Below are 17,314 nucleotides of genomic sequence, written 5' to 3' on the forward strand. Positions count from 1 at the left end.
TGTCCTCACCACAGGCTTAGGAGTTTTTAATTTCTGCCTGTAGGTTGGGATCAGATGAACTAGACAGTGGTCGGAGACTCCCAAAGCTGCACAGGGCACAGAGCAGGCACAGAATTTGTTCTTTTACTACTCTTTTAAATGCATACACTGGTCTCAAATCATAGTTCCTTATTGAATACAAAACTGTACCTTATTATACTGACAAATGGAATAATAACATGGTTACATAGAATGTAAAGAATTCAGCAGTTTGTGTATCACAATTGAATGGTGATATCCAACTCATTGTGTTGCTCCTTCTGGTGTGTCTCCCTTTGGCACCATGAAGTTGCGCAATGCTAGTCTGGCAAGCCAAAGCCACTTACCGTATTGGCCCGAATATATAAGACAACCGTGATTATAAGATGACCCCCTCGCAAAAAAGTAACAGGCACTGTGGCTCATAGGGGCATACAGGCAAACTCAAAAATCAATCCTGCACATGCGTTAGTTTCCTGTGACACGCTGTTAGCTCGTGCACACACACACACACAAAATTGGACTAGCATATCCTACCTCCTGCTTCATGTACCATCTGTCTTTTTATCCCAATGCACGCACGCACACACACACACACACACACACCACTGTTTTATAGTTGTCTGTGTAGTTGTTTTTTTTCATTTGAGAGTGTGATGCTCTCTTATTCAAAGTTTTTTTTTCTGGTATACACTAGTATTCAGAGTGTTGTTCCACCAATTAAGCTTTAAATGCGGAGGGGGAGTTTCGGCCCTGTTGTCCCGCAGCTTTTCATTATTTTGTCAACACGGCTTTTGCAGCTTGGCGTGACGCCGACATCGTTCATTCGCTCTTCTGGTTGTCTTCAGTCACTTTTTCTCTTTCCTCTAATCTCTCCACATTGCAGCATTCACTTCACCTCGTTAAAAGTCTCTTTCACTTGAGCACGTCTGTTCACCGTCTGCATAATAGTTTTGTTTAAAAGAGCCACTCCAATGAATTGTAATCTTGTTGTTTTCTTTTGTTTCATTAAAGAAGGGCAATTAATTATTCTTACAAATTCAAAACACAAAGCACCATGTTGCGCCCCTAAAGACATTCAAAATTGAGTAAACATTTATAATTGACAGACACGGTACTGTATTTGTTATTATGCTCTGTTGTTCATGAATCAAAGCACTCTAATTTTCAGAATGCGTCGGGAAACCATAGCACAAAATTGTAATCTTGATGTGTACTTCCATTTTGAATGCATTCTTATCCCACAATCCTTAACCTTTTGAAAAAGTTATGTTTGCCAGCTCTTGACACTGACCTTGAACTAATAAGGCAGCAGGCCTACTGAGATCACCTCCTAAAATGTGCCGTGATGTAGCAGGAAACATCAAATGACAAAAATCTTTGTCGGCTGCAAGAGAAGTTCCTTGCAGTCAAAACTAAAGTCACTATCATTTGAGCACTTATTTCCCTTGACTTGCGATCACAAGCTTATGAGCACTGTGTGGTGGTAGGAAACCCAATCCAGCTCACTTCACAATAAGCAGTGATGATTTCATTCAAAGGAGCTGTTTAATCCCTCTCGCCGTGGAAGTTTATTGTCAAACCAAACAAATATAAACATGAAAAAATGAAAATATTTAAAACAAACTGCGGGATAATAGGGTCGAAAATCCCACAGATTTGTTTGCAATTGCATTATTGTTGTGATCTGATTTACATCACGAGTCACTGATTTATGATTACACCGCACTTGTTTGGTTCAATTTTGTTTTCTTTCTATTGATATTTTAGCAGACACACGCAGTGAGAAATTGGAATTTATGCCGTTGTGGGAATGAACACAGCCGACTTGTTTCCTGAAAAAAGTAAGCGGTTCCTTCCGTTCCCTTTAAAATCAGTGTAAGAGAGGCACACAGTCTACATGGCTTAACAGGTGAGCCCATAATTCCTGTCAGTAATTATTACTCTTATTCCGAGGGTACCAGAACATAACATGGAAGGTGTGGACGGACCACAACAGTTGCAGTTCAAACAAAAGTATATTTTGTAGGCAGCAAAATGCGCAGGGTGGACATGGTCAAAAGAGCAAACAAAACTTCCCTTGACCAAAAATAATGAAAATCCAACACTGGTCTCTTACTTGACCTATTACAAACATAAACAACAGAAAACATCTATCCATTTGGGAGCTTGTTTCTTAATGGCCCGCTGATATAGTCTCCAAATACTCAATGCAAACACAATTTTGCACAATCCTCGACAACCAAACACTAAACATAACTAAAAGTCTTCTTTCACCAACATCGCACTGTGTGCTCCATTGTGCTTGTTGACGGCTCCGTCGACAGTTTAACGCAACCTGGAGGTCAGTATGACTCCATTCGGGCCCTGCGACCAATTCTGCCGCTTTTCCTTTCATTATCTGTGCATCTTCAGGCAAGCGGCGGGGTGGAACGCCGACGGATCGGGTGACGAGACGCTCGCTGTTCCCTCTCTGCGGGCGCCTGCTTCAGTTTTCTTTTCAACCCAGAGTGGAATGTAATCAATTCCATTCTCAGGTAGAATGGAATTGGTTTGATCCCTCTGGTGGTATGTAAGCAATTTTATCCCCCCGTATGGAGTGTAATCAATTGTTGCACAATTAGCCTCAACAAGCGTGTGCCCTGAAAAAATATGATCTGTTGCTGGCCAGAAAGCAGCGTAGTGTTTGACAACCTTTTATAGAGCTGAGGAACATGTTTTACATTAGAAAAAAGAATGCACGTACACCACCAAACATAATTGTCACAAAAACTATGGATACTAAAATGATCCTACACTTATCGCAATTTACTGACAAATATACATACCCAGTATAAAACGTGGGCTTGTTTCAGTCTACACAAAATTATTATGCTGGGTATATGTCTAATTGTACACTATCTTACCTTCTAGTGGAAGGACATTTCATTTTTGGGCAGGACACAATGGCACTGGTGCAGATAGAGCAGGGGTGTCAAACTCTTTTTTTTCGCAGGCCGCATTGTAGTCATAGCTTCTTTCCGAGGGCCATTATGACTGTCAACCCAAATAAATGTATGAGCACCTCATATTATATACAGTAAAAGCTACAAAACAAACTGACAAATAAATCGAGTAAAAACTGGTCAAATATTTAAAAAAATAGATATTATTAAAAGTGAAGACAATTTGCAATTCTAGTAATGACATGAATTTGATGCACAATTTGTCTTCGCTGGCCACATAAAATGACGTGGCGGGCCGTATCTGCCCCCCGGGCCTTGTGTTTGACACCTGTGAGATAGAAGAACAAAGATGCATTATTTGTATTACACCAGCTCAGTGGCCTAGTGGGAGAGTGGCCCTGAGACTGGAAGGTAGTGGGTTCAGACCCTGGCCGGGTCATACCAAAGACTATAAAAATGGGACCCATTGCCTCCCTGCTTGGCACTCAGCATTAAGGGTTGGAATTGGGGGTTAGAGCACCAAATGATTCCCGAGCGCGGCCCCGCTGCTGCTCACTGCTCCCCTCTCCCCCAGGGGATGGGTTAAATGCAGAGGACAAATTTCACCACACCCAGATGTGTGTGTGACGATCATTGGGAATACATTTGTAATCAATTACCAGTGTTACCTTAGCATCACCAGGATCTACTGTACAAGGTAAAGGTAAAGGCAGTGACAGTGCAAAGCAAACAGCTTGGGATCTTTCAGGATTTTTACTTCCTCTAGGCTCTTTTCTGCTCAGGTTCACCTACTGCCTTGGCTCCCTGCCCACCTTCTGTTGAGATTTATTTCTGGAGCCCACCACCACCATCGTCCCACCTCCTCCTCGCTTATCCCTCCGTCCACGTCGGAGCCTTGCAGTGTGCGTTCTATCACAGTTCCCTTCCTTTCTTCTTGTTTTACTTTTGTGGCGGAATCTTCTCCCGTTCATTTTTGACCATTTGTCTGTGTGTCACCATGTGCTGCCTTAGTTTCATTATCACCTTCTTTGTGTACTTCTGTGAAATGCAAATATTTCAGTCTAGAATTGCAAAAAAAACTCAAATCATCTTCAGTTGGTTACAGATGCTCACAAAAAAAAAAAACAGTGACTCCCAAACTTTATTCAAGTAGAATTACTGATACTTTTCACACATTATTCAAATGTGAGGGGAAAAAAAAGGTCAACAGACGTCCAGGCCAAGGAAGGAGCACGCTGTGTCTTGCCTTTCCTGCAGTCTTTCTCCACATGTCCATGTGTCATCTTTCGGCAATGGAATGTTGGACACGACAGACCAGGACAGCTTCCCTTTGCCTTCTGTCACAGCTCTAAAGGGCAAGTTACAACATTCTATACATTTTACTCTCAATGTGCTCAATAATAATGAACACATAGGCCTTGTTTTCATGGAGGGTTGTTTTGATTAGTCGCATCTTCTGCCATTTTCTAAACATGAATAAATCAAGATGGGGTTCTAAGGTACATAGGGTTGCTCAATTAATCGAATTTTAATCATGGTCACTTTTGGCTTCTACAATTATATGAACTTTATATTCCATTATTTATTTCCACTGAAATGTGAGCTTCTGCATAATCAAGAGCGTTTTCAAGCAGTCGTCAGCCAACTGCCACAGGCAAACGCAAGGTTTAGCCTTCCTTCGTTAAGATACCAAAATAACAAGTGCGATAACATCATATTAAATCACTCTTGATAAACTTCAAGTTCTTTAATTTATTTTAAAAATCATCATTTATTCTAAAATGATATTCCTTTCATTTTAAAGTTCGAGTCTTAAGTTCTCATTTTGCACTGAAAACTGTTTAAAAGTAGTCTACCCGCCCTCACATAATGAACAATTGTGATTAATAATAATAATTATTGATTAATATCCTGATTCTCATTTTAGCGATAATTGTGCATCCCAACCAGCAAATCGTTTTATGATATCATAAATCATGTGGTGGGGTGGGTGGGGTACTGAAATTTTATTATTCGGGTTTGGTGGACTCCGTATTTTATCCCTGCTTTTTACGGATCATGTTCTTTTCTTCTTTAAGGCACGATCTTCAACTCTCACCGGTGGAGCAATTCGCACCCAAGTGTGAAGAAATTCGGATGAGAATCAGCTCCTCCAAATCTAAGACGATAGTCCTCATGCTGAAAAGGGTTGAGTGCCCTCTCCAAGTCGAGAATGAAATACTGCCTCTATTGGAGGAGTTCAAGTGGAAGGGAAGAATGGAGCAGGAGATGGACAGGTGGATTGGTGTGATGTCTGCAGTGATGCAGACCCTGTATGAATTTGTTGTGATGAAGAAGGAGCTGAGCCAAAAGGAAAAGCTTTTAATTTAGCGGACACTCAACATTCCCACCCGTATCTATATCTAACTATGGATATTCAGGTACTTGCACATTTCAACCACAATGACATATGACTTGGACAGAACAGGATTTGAAGAGTGGACTCTTTGGTTTCAAGAAGGCCTGCTCTATCTCCTGAGCCACAGCCGCTCCGTAGTTTGATGTCTCTGGAACTAGTGTGAGTATGCCAGGGTCAGCCCTGATTATCTCCTCTATTTATCACCATGACTTGTCACCCCCACCCACTTATCTGATGTTGAACACCAAATTCAGACTGTTTGGATTGATGTGGGCCGCAGCTCCCAGAGTACTAGAAAAGCATAGCACAGTCTACATCTTTATTCACTCTGCCTCCAGGCCATGTACTTTATTTTGCAGTGTTGACACAAGACACCATAAGACACACTACACAACTTCTATAGACTATGAGATTGATTCCAAATTGACTGAAAGCGACAGTAGTCACTTTAATGAAGCAGTGGTTGGAAATGTAGGTAAACTGAGTTATTATTAATTTATTGATTACCTTCTTCATTAATTTGTTTTTTATATTTCTTTTGAGAAAATCAAAGACTTAAAAAAGCCGTTTTGGGAGACTCGTCCCTCTCTCTGACACATTACGGATAGTGCATAGTCTGAAATTTGTTACTCTATTGTGAAAATTTCCCAGAAAAATTCTTTGGAAGCCACAGTATTTCTGCACTTGCTGTATTGTGATTGACCGTGCTGGACAACCAAGTGCAACACAATGCAGACTTTATTGTAATGGTGGAGTTGCAGGACAGCAGAACGGAAACCGGCTGGTGACTGAAGCTAGGCAGCAACGAGAAGCTGGCCTTGAACCCTAATGATAACACTACTTATAATTAATTAATAGTTATTGATTAATTACACAGTTCTAGCAATGACTGATCAATTTTCATTCATTAGCCTTTCCTAGATGGTGATTTGTCAATCAAATTTATACCTCCATTAAGAAACAGTTATGCAGCAATGTAGATCTACTCGTAATAGTAGTTGACAGTTTGCGCAAGGTCAGTCCAGGCTGCTCTATTTATGTTCTTACAGGAAATGTTGATAGGGGTCCCGCAATGATGTTCCAAGATTTTTTTTCTTTTCTAAAAAGCTCTCCGCCAACATTTATTCAGTTGATATCTTTAAGAGACAGGGCTAATCTTGATTGTCTTCTTCTACCACAGCCCCTCCCCTTCCCAACCCTCCCCTGTCCTTAAAATCTTAAGGGTCAAAGATGTCATTTAAGGTAACACACAGGTCAGTCCGTCGTAATACCTCCAGCACCCTCCCACAATGCACACACAACAGGGCCTAGAAAATTCCACATTGCTACTACCTGTATACTAGTGTCATGTTAAAAAGCTTTTCTAATGTTTGTTTAGAAAATTCGGCCCCTGTAGTCAGTTTCAGTTAGCAACACGAAATTTGGTTTGCATGGCTATCATGTGCAGACCCAAAATATGCCGTAAAACACCATTTTGGTTCAGTGTCCAGTTTTTGTATCAAGTTGTCTCTTCAAGAAGCCAGTTTAATTTAGCGATGATTTTGTATCTCATAACTCGACGACCACCAAATTTTTTAAAGAACCCACCGTACTGTAAAAGACACAGGGGGCAGCCATTTCACCTAGAAGAGACCGTGGTAGCTCACTTTTATGCAAATTTGAAAATGCAGGCACAGAAATTAGCTTCACTTAACAATATGACATTTTGTAAGTTCATGAGTAGCCATCCTTGAAAATCCAGACGAATTCTGACGTTTTGGTTTGTGGTTTCCTTTTCGGGATAGTAACAACAAAATAGTTCAATACAATTCCAAACACCCTGAAGATTGCTGTAAGCATTCCACAGTGGCGGCATAATGTTTTTTTATTCCTACTCACATTTTTCAATATTTGAATATTTTTAAAAAATCAATAAAGATAGAAACTTTTAATATGTACAACTGAATCTGTACAGGCAGTTGGCAAGTCATCTGCTGCAGTTCAAACAAGCCCTTTCATGTAAGGTTTATTTGTCATTTTCTTCAGTAGATGAACGTATTTTGAAACATTGTTTGGCAGCAAAGTATGACATTCTGAAATTCTAGGTACTGTAATTGGGGCAAAAAAATGGAGCAAGCTCCTACCTCAATTTGATGAACGGATGTAGTTTTGACATCAACAAAAATAACAAATAATGTGCAATAAGCAGCAGTTGAAGCAGTTGAGTCCTTGCCCGGAGGCCTGCAGGCGCAATGGGGGGAAGCATGGTTGACAATCTGGGCAAAAGGTGTGTGTGTTTGTGTGTGTGTGTGCGTGCGTGCGTGTGTGTGTGTGTGTGTGTGTGTGTGTGTGTATGTCAGAGAGGAGGACCCGGGTGAGAAAAGGGTGGAGATGAGAGCTCTGTTGAGGGAGTGTCTTCTTGCATTGTATGTGAAGCAAGTCAGAAGTTGTCTCAAGCAGAGACAAGTAGTTCCACATTAATTTTCTAAGCACCTATTTATCATTACTTTATTTATATCTATTTTGTTGCAGTGGATTCAACATCAACAAACCAAACATGGGACTAAATCACTTACACTGGATTTTGCAAGTTCCTGAGGTGTGAGGACGACATTGACATCAGGTAGCGTTTATTCACTTCTTGGAGCCCTTAATCTTACCTGGGAAGTTCCTTACTCTGTCATTGTTAGGAGGGGAGGGGTACCTCAGTCAATTACTGACGCAAACATCTTGTTCAAAAGCCCTCACAAAAGAGGGACAAGGCGCTTGTCACTTCCCGAAAGCGCCCCACTTTAGTGTAGCTCAATTGTCACATGGAATGGATGTTACTATGCCTTAGAGACCACCCCCCAAAAGTTGACCTTTTGCAGTATTCTTTATATTTATTGTATTACGTAGTTATGCTGTTGGAAATTGGTCAAGCTTCCACACATTCAATAAATTAACTGCAAGCAGGCAATGTAGCTGCATGTAATCCACTAAACTGTCAATCATAGGGTGGACAATGACAGGGTGGACATTTTTGGCTAATATTAGCATTTTATGGGGACATGGTGGCCCTTCACTCTGGAACATGATTTTAATACCAAGTTGACTGTTGTGATTAACAAATTAATTTGTAAAAACTTTATGGTTCAGCTGATATCTCACTACAAAAGAATGGACATTTGAGCTACACATAGCAATGATAAAACCTAAGTGCAAATTTACTTGTTTTATGTAAACAATTGCATGTATGCAATAAAGACATAAATAAAAAATCATTTAATTTTGTTTAGCTACTTGTTATGGTTAGCAGAGTAGTGTTTGGGACATGCCAAAATCATGTAATTCCAATGGGAAAAACAGTTTTGAAATGAAGAAAACACATTTTTAGGGACTCATTGTACTGTTATCTATCTTAATGTTTGGGCCCTAATTTTTCTGTTCCAGTTTTAAGATGACTAAGTGATTGTGATGAAGGCACTTTACAGTGATGATAACTCACAGGCAGAATTGTGTATGCCAGTGTCACTTAGAAACATGAACTTTGATAGACATCTAACTGTAGTACACAAAAAAGTCTCAAGAAGCCATCCGAAATCACAGAGGAAGTCTGCCAATGAAATCACAGAGGAAGTCTGCCATTTTGGTGTTTAGCTATTTCCAAGTCAAAGAACAACCTGTCCAGTCAACTTTAACTTAAAGTATAAACATAAAATTTGATAAACGTGTCTGCCATATGTTGACCTGACAAAAAAAAAAAAAATAATCCAAGAACCCATGCTTGAAAAGACACAAGAAGTTGGTCTTTTTGCTTCAGTAGCCATTTTAGATCGACTCAGGCCACTCAACACCAAATTTGGTAGGTGTGTCCATCATGAGTACATTCACAAAAAAGTCTCAAGAGTCCATGTCTGAAACTTCAAATTCAGTTTTAGTGGAACACGCATCATGGAATGTAATAGCAGAGTCTATCAAGAGTACGAACTCAAACCTGGTCATAGGGACCATGTATTGCAGACATTTATTTTCACCTCATCAAAATCTCTTTATTGTTTCTTTTCTTTATGTTCAGCCTGGAGCTTTTTGTACCTTGTGTTGCCCAAAAAAAATCTCGTTTGATTCTGCCTCATTTCCTTGTTAGCAGTGAGTTCAACATACTTCTCTTATTGCCTAAGGGTTTACTTACCCCATCCCCACCTAGCTGAGAGCTCTTGTCTTTGTTTGCAAACAGGCAACAAAAGCAGGTAACACTGTCCTTATTTTTGCTATACGCATGCCAGGGTGTGCTTATCTTTTCTTGTTTTCCTGATTTGCAAAATAATAATTATCCAGTCTGCGGCCCTCTTGAATCCTTGGAAATAGTCTGTCCTTGACCTGAACATAAGCTTTCTGCAATATTGAGCAGCCCTCATTGGTGATAGCTGTTTTGATCATCTTCAAGAGGGCAACACAGATTGTGACTGCTAAAACTGATGAATGAGATGGCATCTCACAATCCAACTCTTCATCATTCTCAGGGCTACACTGGCTTTCTCCTGGATGTATCGCTGTCTCATTCTGAGAAAGAACACATAAGACAGAGTTTGTGACATGCTGGCTCTTGCTGCTGTTATGCACATTTGGGGTCTTGTTTTCATGCCCAGTGTAAGTCGGGTGAAAAGTGCTGTCTATGGCTACATGCGAGTTGCAGCTCAATTTTGACTTTTTTTCTTTTGCCCATATGTGACACATATCTAATGTATTCATGCACTTTTTTTTTTCTTCAAATTTGACCTGGGCCTCTTTCATGTGTGGATATATATGATAAATCGGATATGTAACTGATGCATCTGTAGTGTGAACGCTCATCTGTACAAATCTGTCCGACACGTCATCAACTGTGAGGCAGAAGTGATAACTAGTTTGCCACAGTTCTTGAGTCATCCCACAAATTTTGCCCAACTTAGCATTTGAGGCCTAAGGGTGCTTTAATGTATCATTTGGAACTCACTGGCCGTGTTCCTTTGTGACAAAATAATTGCCAACATCTTTGCTTCTACAAATTAACCCAGAAAAATGTGAATTAGAAGATTTTATTTTTAGTCCCAGCCATAATTTTAACATAAATCCTGCTCATATAACCGAAGGGGGATTGTTTTGTTGCATCACCCAGACAGTCAAATGACTTAATTGGCTGCTCTTGTTAGAAGTCGACCTTATTAATTGCATTTGATAACAAGGCTGTCTGGAGACGAGGTGACTGAAAGGAGGCGCAGATGCGCTCTTAGTCTTTATTGCCTCAAAATAAGGTGCTTCAGTGAGTCACGTTAGATGAAGATGGAAACAAATGATGGATGGATGGATGGATGGATGGATGGATGGATGGATGGATGATTCAAGAAAGGCCGTTCGAGAACACAAAGTCGATCTTTAACTTTTTAGAGCACATTAATTGATGGCTTACATTTAGTTCTTGCATTAAGATAAACTTGTTTCTGTACGGCATGTTATAGATGTCCCCAAAGGCAACAAACTACACACTGGCACGCGAACACACAAAATTTAGGCAGGCGGGCTGGTATACAAATTCCTCAGCGACATTCCTTATTCGAAAGCTCATCCTGTCAATCACCCAACTCGAGTGAATGACTGATGTTGTTTGTGTGGATGTGTGTGCGTGTGTTCGCATGTGTGTGTGTTTGCGCATGTGTACCTGTGCCCACACGTGTGTGGAACCACTTTTTAAAAACTCAAACAAGCCCCTCACCAAAACCTCTCACCCTTAAAGTGGGGGTTAAGCTTTGAAAGATTTATGTGCACTTTATAACATTAATGATTACAAAGCATTTGTGAGATTGTTATTAACCATGTTTAACACCTTTATAAGGAAATATATAAAATGTATTACCTACCTAGTTTGTTCCTGCTTTTTAAAGACATGTGGTAATAAGTGTGGCTTAAGAATCTTAATTGGTTTAAGATTGGGCTGAGGCTAAAATAGATTTTATCAATGATTTTTTGCAACTTTTGTTAACATGTGTAAAATAAATTGTTTGCTAAGATGGCAGACCCCAAAGTGACCATGTTTTATCTTTATAATACAATTTGTTAAGGATTTACAACATACTTATTAAGCACGTATACAGTAAACCCTTTAGAAACCATTTTGGTATCTTGTAACAACATACTCATAAACTCTTTTCAGATCTCCTTTCAGATTATCAGTGCTAACGACACAGCCAAAGGCTAACAAACTGCCTGCGGAATGTGAGAAATGTCCAGGAGTCGGGGCTGCGGGGCTGAACGTGTTACATGTTTCCACAATGGATTCTGCTGGGAAGTTGTTGAGGGAAAGTTGAAAGGTCAGAGGCATTGGCGCACAGATGAGATGCAGAGAAAGCTCATAAAGATGTCACACTCTTAATTTATTTTTTTACCTCCACTGGGGAGGACAACTTAGAGCAGGGAGGAGGACATTGAGTAAAAATATAAAAACAGGTGGTCCAATTTGTGACACGTCCGTTAGCATTCTTGTCATGAATTAACCATAGTTTGCTTCTACAGATCAACAAAACAACTGAGCCAGATTTGATTTTAGCCTTACTTACTTTTTGCTAACATATGAGCAAGGATTCCATTCATTTTTTAATGACATAATGAGAAGGTGGATAACGACTGCTATAGTTCCCTCACAGGTTATTAAGATCATGGCCTTTATTATTATTAATATTATTAGTAGTAGTAGCAGTAGTAGTAGTAGTAGTAGTAGTATTTTATCAGGATACAGCAAGAACTGTATTGTTTCTGAGTATCATGATTATGAATATGTTGTTGTAGCTGCTGGTCAACAGGTGATGTTTGAAGTCTAAATTTGGTGCAAAGCGTTTGAGCTAATATATTTCATTCCAATTCTCAATGCCTCATTATGAAAGAAAAGCTGTTTTTTAACTGCAAAATATCACTTGAGCAATGACTCATATCTTGAAAACTCATTATGTCAATCTTAAGTCACTCTTAAGTTTAGGTACCAACGTAGTGTTTTGAAAAACGGGACATTCATTTCTGGGAGGAAGCCCTAGTTTTTGTTGTTGGTAAAGAAAACCACACATTGTGGTGATGTGATGCAAATAAGAATTTGACAGAAACAACAAAAATTGTATCCGCCACAAATTACATGATGTAAAAGGGCAACAATCTCGATCCCGTTCCCTCAACAATTTTGCTGCAAGTTGCTACAAGTGTATACAGTTAATGCTTGTGTTTTCCGATGCCTGATAACACAAAACATCTGCAATTGCAACAGTCAATGTCACAGTTGAATTGAAACTATTGTATCCGTTGTAATATAAATGAAAAGGGGTAACCTTGAAGGAGCACAGTGTGACCGGTCTCCCTCGCTATCTCGCTATCTTCGTTTTTAGAGCTTTTTATTATATATTCCATTGAAAATAATTAGTTTTCATTTTTTGAGTTGCTGTTTTATTTTTCTTTCCAGCCTAGGAACTACTGTCAATGAAGCTGGTAAATGTGCATGACCCTAACCCTAACCTTTCTCACAGAAATTAACATTCTTTGGAAGTCGTTTAAGAGTGATTTTTTTCCCAGAAACAAACTCTTCAATACTGTAAAATCTAAACTGTATAACTTATAAAAAAATAGGTATTTTTCAGACCAAGGCTCATGCCCTTCATGCTTTGTGTACTATATTACCTGCTGGCAGTTTCTTGAGCAATAAAAATAAGCCTTGAACGTTTTGGACAAAGAATTTCCATATAATTAAGGCAAGTTTTGCAAATGGTATCTCAGTTTGCAAGAGTTCCAAAAATTCCTGATTCTGTGAATGCAACACACGCATAGCCTATCCACATTGCTGATGGTGTTGTTTTGAAGCATGCCTCATGGAGTAGTGGAACGATATTGGGGAAAACAAACAACGAAGCATCTCCCATATTAAGAGGCCTTCCAACCGCCCACCTTTACGCTAGGGTAGTGGGGAAGTGTTGCAAACTTTTTATGGCTTTTTGTCAATGGCTCAGTGAGCGTTTCATACCTTTCACTCACATTGAGCACATCAAAGGTTAATGTGAGCTTTATACAAGAAGCTCCGAAGCTAATCACTTTGTTTTTACTCTGTAAACATTGGTGTGGGCTCTGAGTGGGCTGTGGTATGCCCCATCCCTCCCTCCTCCAGGCTGTAATGGGCGTTCAAGGTATAGCCATGAGGAGGATAGATTAGGCAACACATTGAAAACACACAAACAATCATGAACTCCATTTGAAGCTAATGAACGCTGTCAGCCACGTAATGGATCCCACACATCAGCATCAGCATCCTTAGTACTACCTGCGCACGCACACACACACACGCACAGTCCTGCACATACGCCTACGCCCACGCACAGTATATCTGCACTACACATCCTCACCAAGGAGGGCAGTTAATTATTCCTGTTTATTTATTCCACATTGGACTATTTAGTAAAGTTTAGAGCAAACAAAGGTACATTATCACTGAACGGAACTTCACACCACAGTTTTTTGTTTTATGGCGAGCCATCAAACTTTGCAGCCCAACACAATGACGAAAACTCCTTCATAATTTACTCTCATCTATCTTTCTAGTATACATTGCCAAAATGACCTTCGTTGTTGCTCAAAATGAAAATGTGAAACTTCTTGTTTCCTTTTCTGAGGTTTTTATTGGGTCTACTCGTAATAGTCATGTCGAACATAGTTCAGGACTCTATGGGAAGCTGGCTTGTTTGATTACCCCATTTCCAGGTCCCCTAGAAATGGTGTAAATGGAACACGTGTGTTCTTGAGCCTTTTTTTTGTGGGTTTACTCATGATTGATGCAGCTATTAAATTTCACACTAGTGGACGGGTTTGGTTTTAAGACTCATCAAAGTGTCCAAGAGACCGTAAAATGGCTTCTCCAAACAAAAATAGCACTTTCCAGGCTAGTTTTAGGTTCTCAGTACACGTCTGGAGTGAGGAGTGATGTCGTTCTACACAGGAGCGGGTTAGTTTAAGTTTTGATATTTTTGCAGACCTTTGCAAACGGTCGGTATAGCAGGGTGACGAACCAAATTCCCAAACAAGTGCATCATGTCTGCTAAAAATAAGAATACGTCCGTTTTTACACTCGCGCTGTCAATGAAAATAGAGCCCTCTGTGTTTCCAGTTATGAACTTCAAGACTTTAAGTGAGTCTACTCATGATACCAGCTCAGTGGCCTAGTGGTAGAGTGTCCGCCCTGAGACTGGAAGGTTGTGGGTTCAAACCCCGGCCGGGTCATACCAAAGACTATAAAAATGGGACCCATTGCCTCCCTGCTTGGCACTCAGCATTAAGGGTTGGAATTGGGGGGTTAGATCACCAACTGATTCCCGAGCGCGGCACCGCTGCTGCTCACTGCTCCCCTCTCCCCCAGGGGATGGATTAAAATCACACGGGGATGGGTTAAATGCAGAGGACAAATTTCACCACACCCAGGTGTGTGTGTGACGATCATTGGGACTTTAATCTTAATCTTAATATACCTGAACACCAAATTTCATGTCGCTAAGGGAAACTGGCTTATATAATTACTACACGGGAGAACACCTAGAAATTAAGGCTGTGTAAAATTCTCAATTTCGGAATCCACCCAAAACGAGCACTTGAAACCAAAATGGCAGACTTTGTGTGTTTTACTGTGTCCTTGGGACTATTTAGTCTGCTTGTGATGGACATATGTACCTACCAAATGAAACTGGCTTGAGCAGCGAAATTTAAAACCCAAAAATCTAGAGGGCAGTATCAAGCTAAGGTTGGAGGGTTTCATACCCACAATACCTACCAGATAATTTCACTAGCATATGATGCGCGTTTGAGTAAGGGGAATGTCCTCAAAATGTCAATTGATTTGCCCTAAGAACAATAACGAGGAGGAAACGAAGCAATCTCACCTCCATGCTCGAGCACTAACAATTTATTGTTTGTGTTGTTGTGGTGGTGGGAAAGTGGGGAGTTTTTCAGTTTCCCTGCACACATAAATCCGACTGGAATGAGGATTGATCGGGAACATTTGTGGTTTCTGGGCCTGCGGGGGCAGAAACACACACACACTTGAGGAGTAACTTGCAGCCACTTGTCGAGCGGGTTTACATTTCTCTGTAGCCCTCATTCTTCCCAGGAACGTCACAACAGGACCCGCAGCACTTCTGTCAACCACCCCCAATGCCGCCACCACCACCCCTAAAAATGTACAACCTTTTTAAAAACGTTATTGTAATGCTGTGCAGCTGCTTCTCCACAGAGAAGTGCAAATTAAACTGAATCCATTCCAGTAGGTTCTGGATAATGAAATGTCTCTTGTGTCAGGACATGTCATGTTCAAATGAATTCTAATCAGAAGTCGGGGAGGTAGAGTAGGTGATACACAAGTCTCCAAATCTTCCTGTTGTGTTTCGGCACACTATCAAGTGAATGCCAAAGTGCACATTTACCAATGTGCTGTAACTGAGAAAATGCAACCTTATTTGTTTTCACGATTCACTCGTTACATTGACACATACATTGATTTGAAAAGTGTTCCCTTCAGCTTGCTGCATGCTAAGTAACACTGTAATATATCATTGCAAAAATTGACAGTTTATTTATTAGATTTTTAAAAACGTATTATTTAATTTTGGCATTTTTGGTTCTGCAACATTATGGCTCACCGCTACATTATATAATGAAGTATAACACGATCAATTCAAAACAAAGTGTTCAAAAGTGCTAACATAGTTCTTCTCAATCTATCTTTAACACTTTGAATTGGTTAATAATGAGTTACAAAAACAGAAGACATGAAAAAATATGGAACACTGTTCACCAGCAAATATTAATTCCCTTAGCAATTGCTCTAAATGTCTTTCCTGTTTTAACCAACCAAGTGCAACCACAATGATGGCGTGGCGCTCCATGAAAACAAGTTTGACACCCTTGGTAAATGATGCGTGCATCAACTGATTGGTGTCTGTGCGTTACCTAAACTAAGTGGGATGCTATGTTGAGATGAAAACGATGCCTAAAATCTCACGGCCCTGAAACCCAAACAGTGACCGAGAGTGTACTAATCTGCTCCTGCGTCAGTAGTGTGTCGCCTCTGAGCAGCAGATAAAGCACCCGCACCGTCATCGTCACCGTCATCATCACCGTCACCCACCGCTGGAGCTTCCAACACCAGCAGCCTACCTGCACGGGCCAAGTGCCTGCGCCGTAGCCAGGCGAGCCTTTTGCATAATCCTGTCAAGATGCTCAGATAAAACATGATAGCAGTTGGTTATCTACGCTGTGGCACTCTATTTGTCTTTAGGAAGAGGCAGAAAGACATTCTATTTTTCCCCCAAATCTAATTGCAGATGATGGCGTGGCTGTGCTCGGCACACTTTGGTGCAGATTAGCACGGGCAGGTATGTCATTGAGGCAGCCGGCAAATTAAGACAAAAAAAGCTCGAGTGTATCCTTTGCCTAAGGAACTGAAGGATGCTCAGGGAATTGCGAGCAGGCGTCTTGTCATGAAGAAGCAGCCATAAATTGTCCGACCAAAACTCTCGCCCCTACTTGCACAATTAATGGAGTAAATGCCACAGGATCTTTTTTGTGGGTGCACTCTGAGGCGACCACAGCAGCCAGTTGCCCTGGAGGAAAACAATTCTTTCTGTTTTTTACTCCTGCACTAGTGACACCGAGCGACCTTGTGACCGCCCAGCGAGCACCCTGAGGCAGATTGTCCGGCGCAAAGCCACCATCTCTGGCAGTGTCTCAGTTGTATTCAGATTTCTTATTTTTCACCACCATCATGACACCGGGAATGATGACCCACGTTAAAATGGGGAACCGCGTTATAACCGGGAAACACTATAGATAGTGAACCTCCACTATACATAGGGACCCAGCTCTGTGGCAAAAAGCAAAATAATGAAATTAACTGGCACCCTCGATGTGCTAGGAAATGTTTTATTGCCATTAAAATACTGTT

At 40.6% G+C, this 17,314-nt stretch overlaps 1 protein-coding gene across 2 annotated transcripts in view; it reads left to right on the forward strand.

Annotated features, from left to right (window-relative positions):
- Positions 1-7,744: 7,744 nt before the first annotated feature.
- fat2 (FAT atypical cadherin 2) overlaps positions 7,745-17,314 on the forward strand; it is an 81,252-nt gene continuing 71,682 nt past the window's right edge. The window contains exon 1 of one of the 2 annotated variants that reach the window (XM_037263088.1): positions 7,745-7,963. Coding sequence is in view for 1 of the 2 variants with exons in the window: in XM_037263087.1 (XP_037118982.1) it covers positions 8,942-8,958 (17 nt within the window). In the remaining variant the exon portion in view is untranslated. Of the gene's footprint in view, positions 7,964-8,917; positions 8,959-17,314 lie in introns of those variants that run through there. The other variant, XM_037263087.1, reaches the window with a different exon arrangement.

Source organism: Syngnathus acus, chromosome 10 (genome assembly GCF_901709675.1).
Source record: "Syngnathus acus chromosome 10, fSynAcu1.2, whole genome shotgun sequence".
In the NCBI taxonomy this organism is placed as follows: Eukaryota; Metazoa; Chordata; class Actinopteri; order Syngnathiformes; family Syngnathidae; genus Syngnathus; species Syngnathus acus.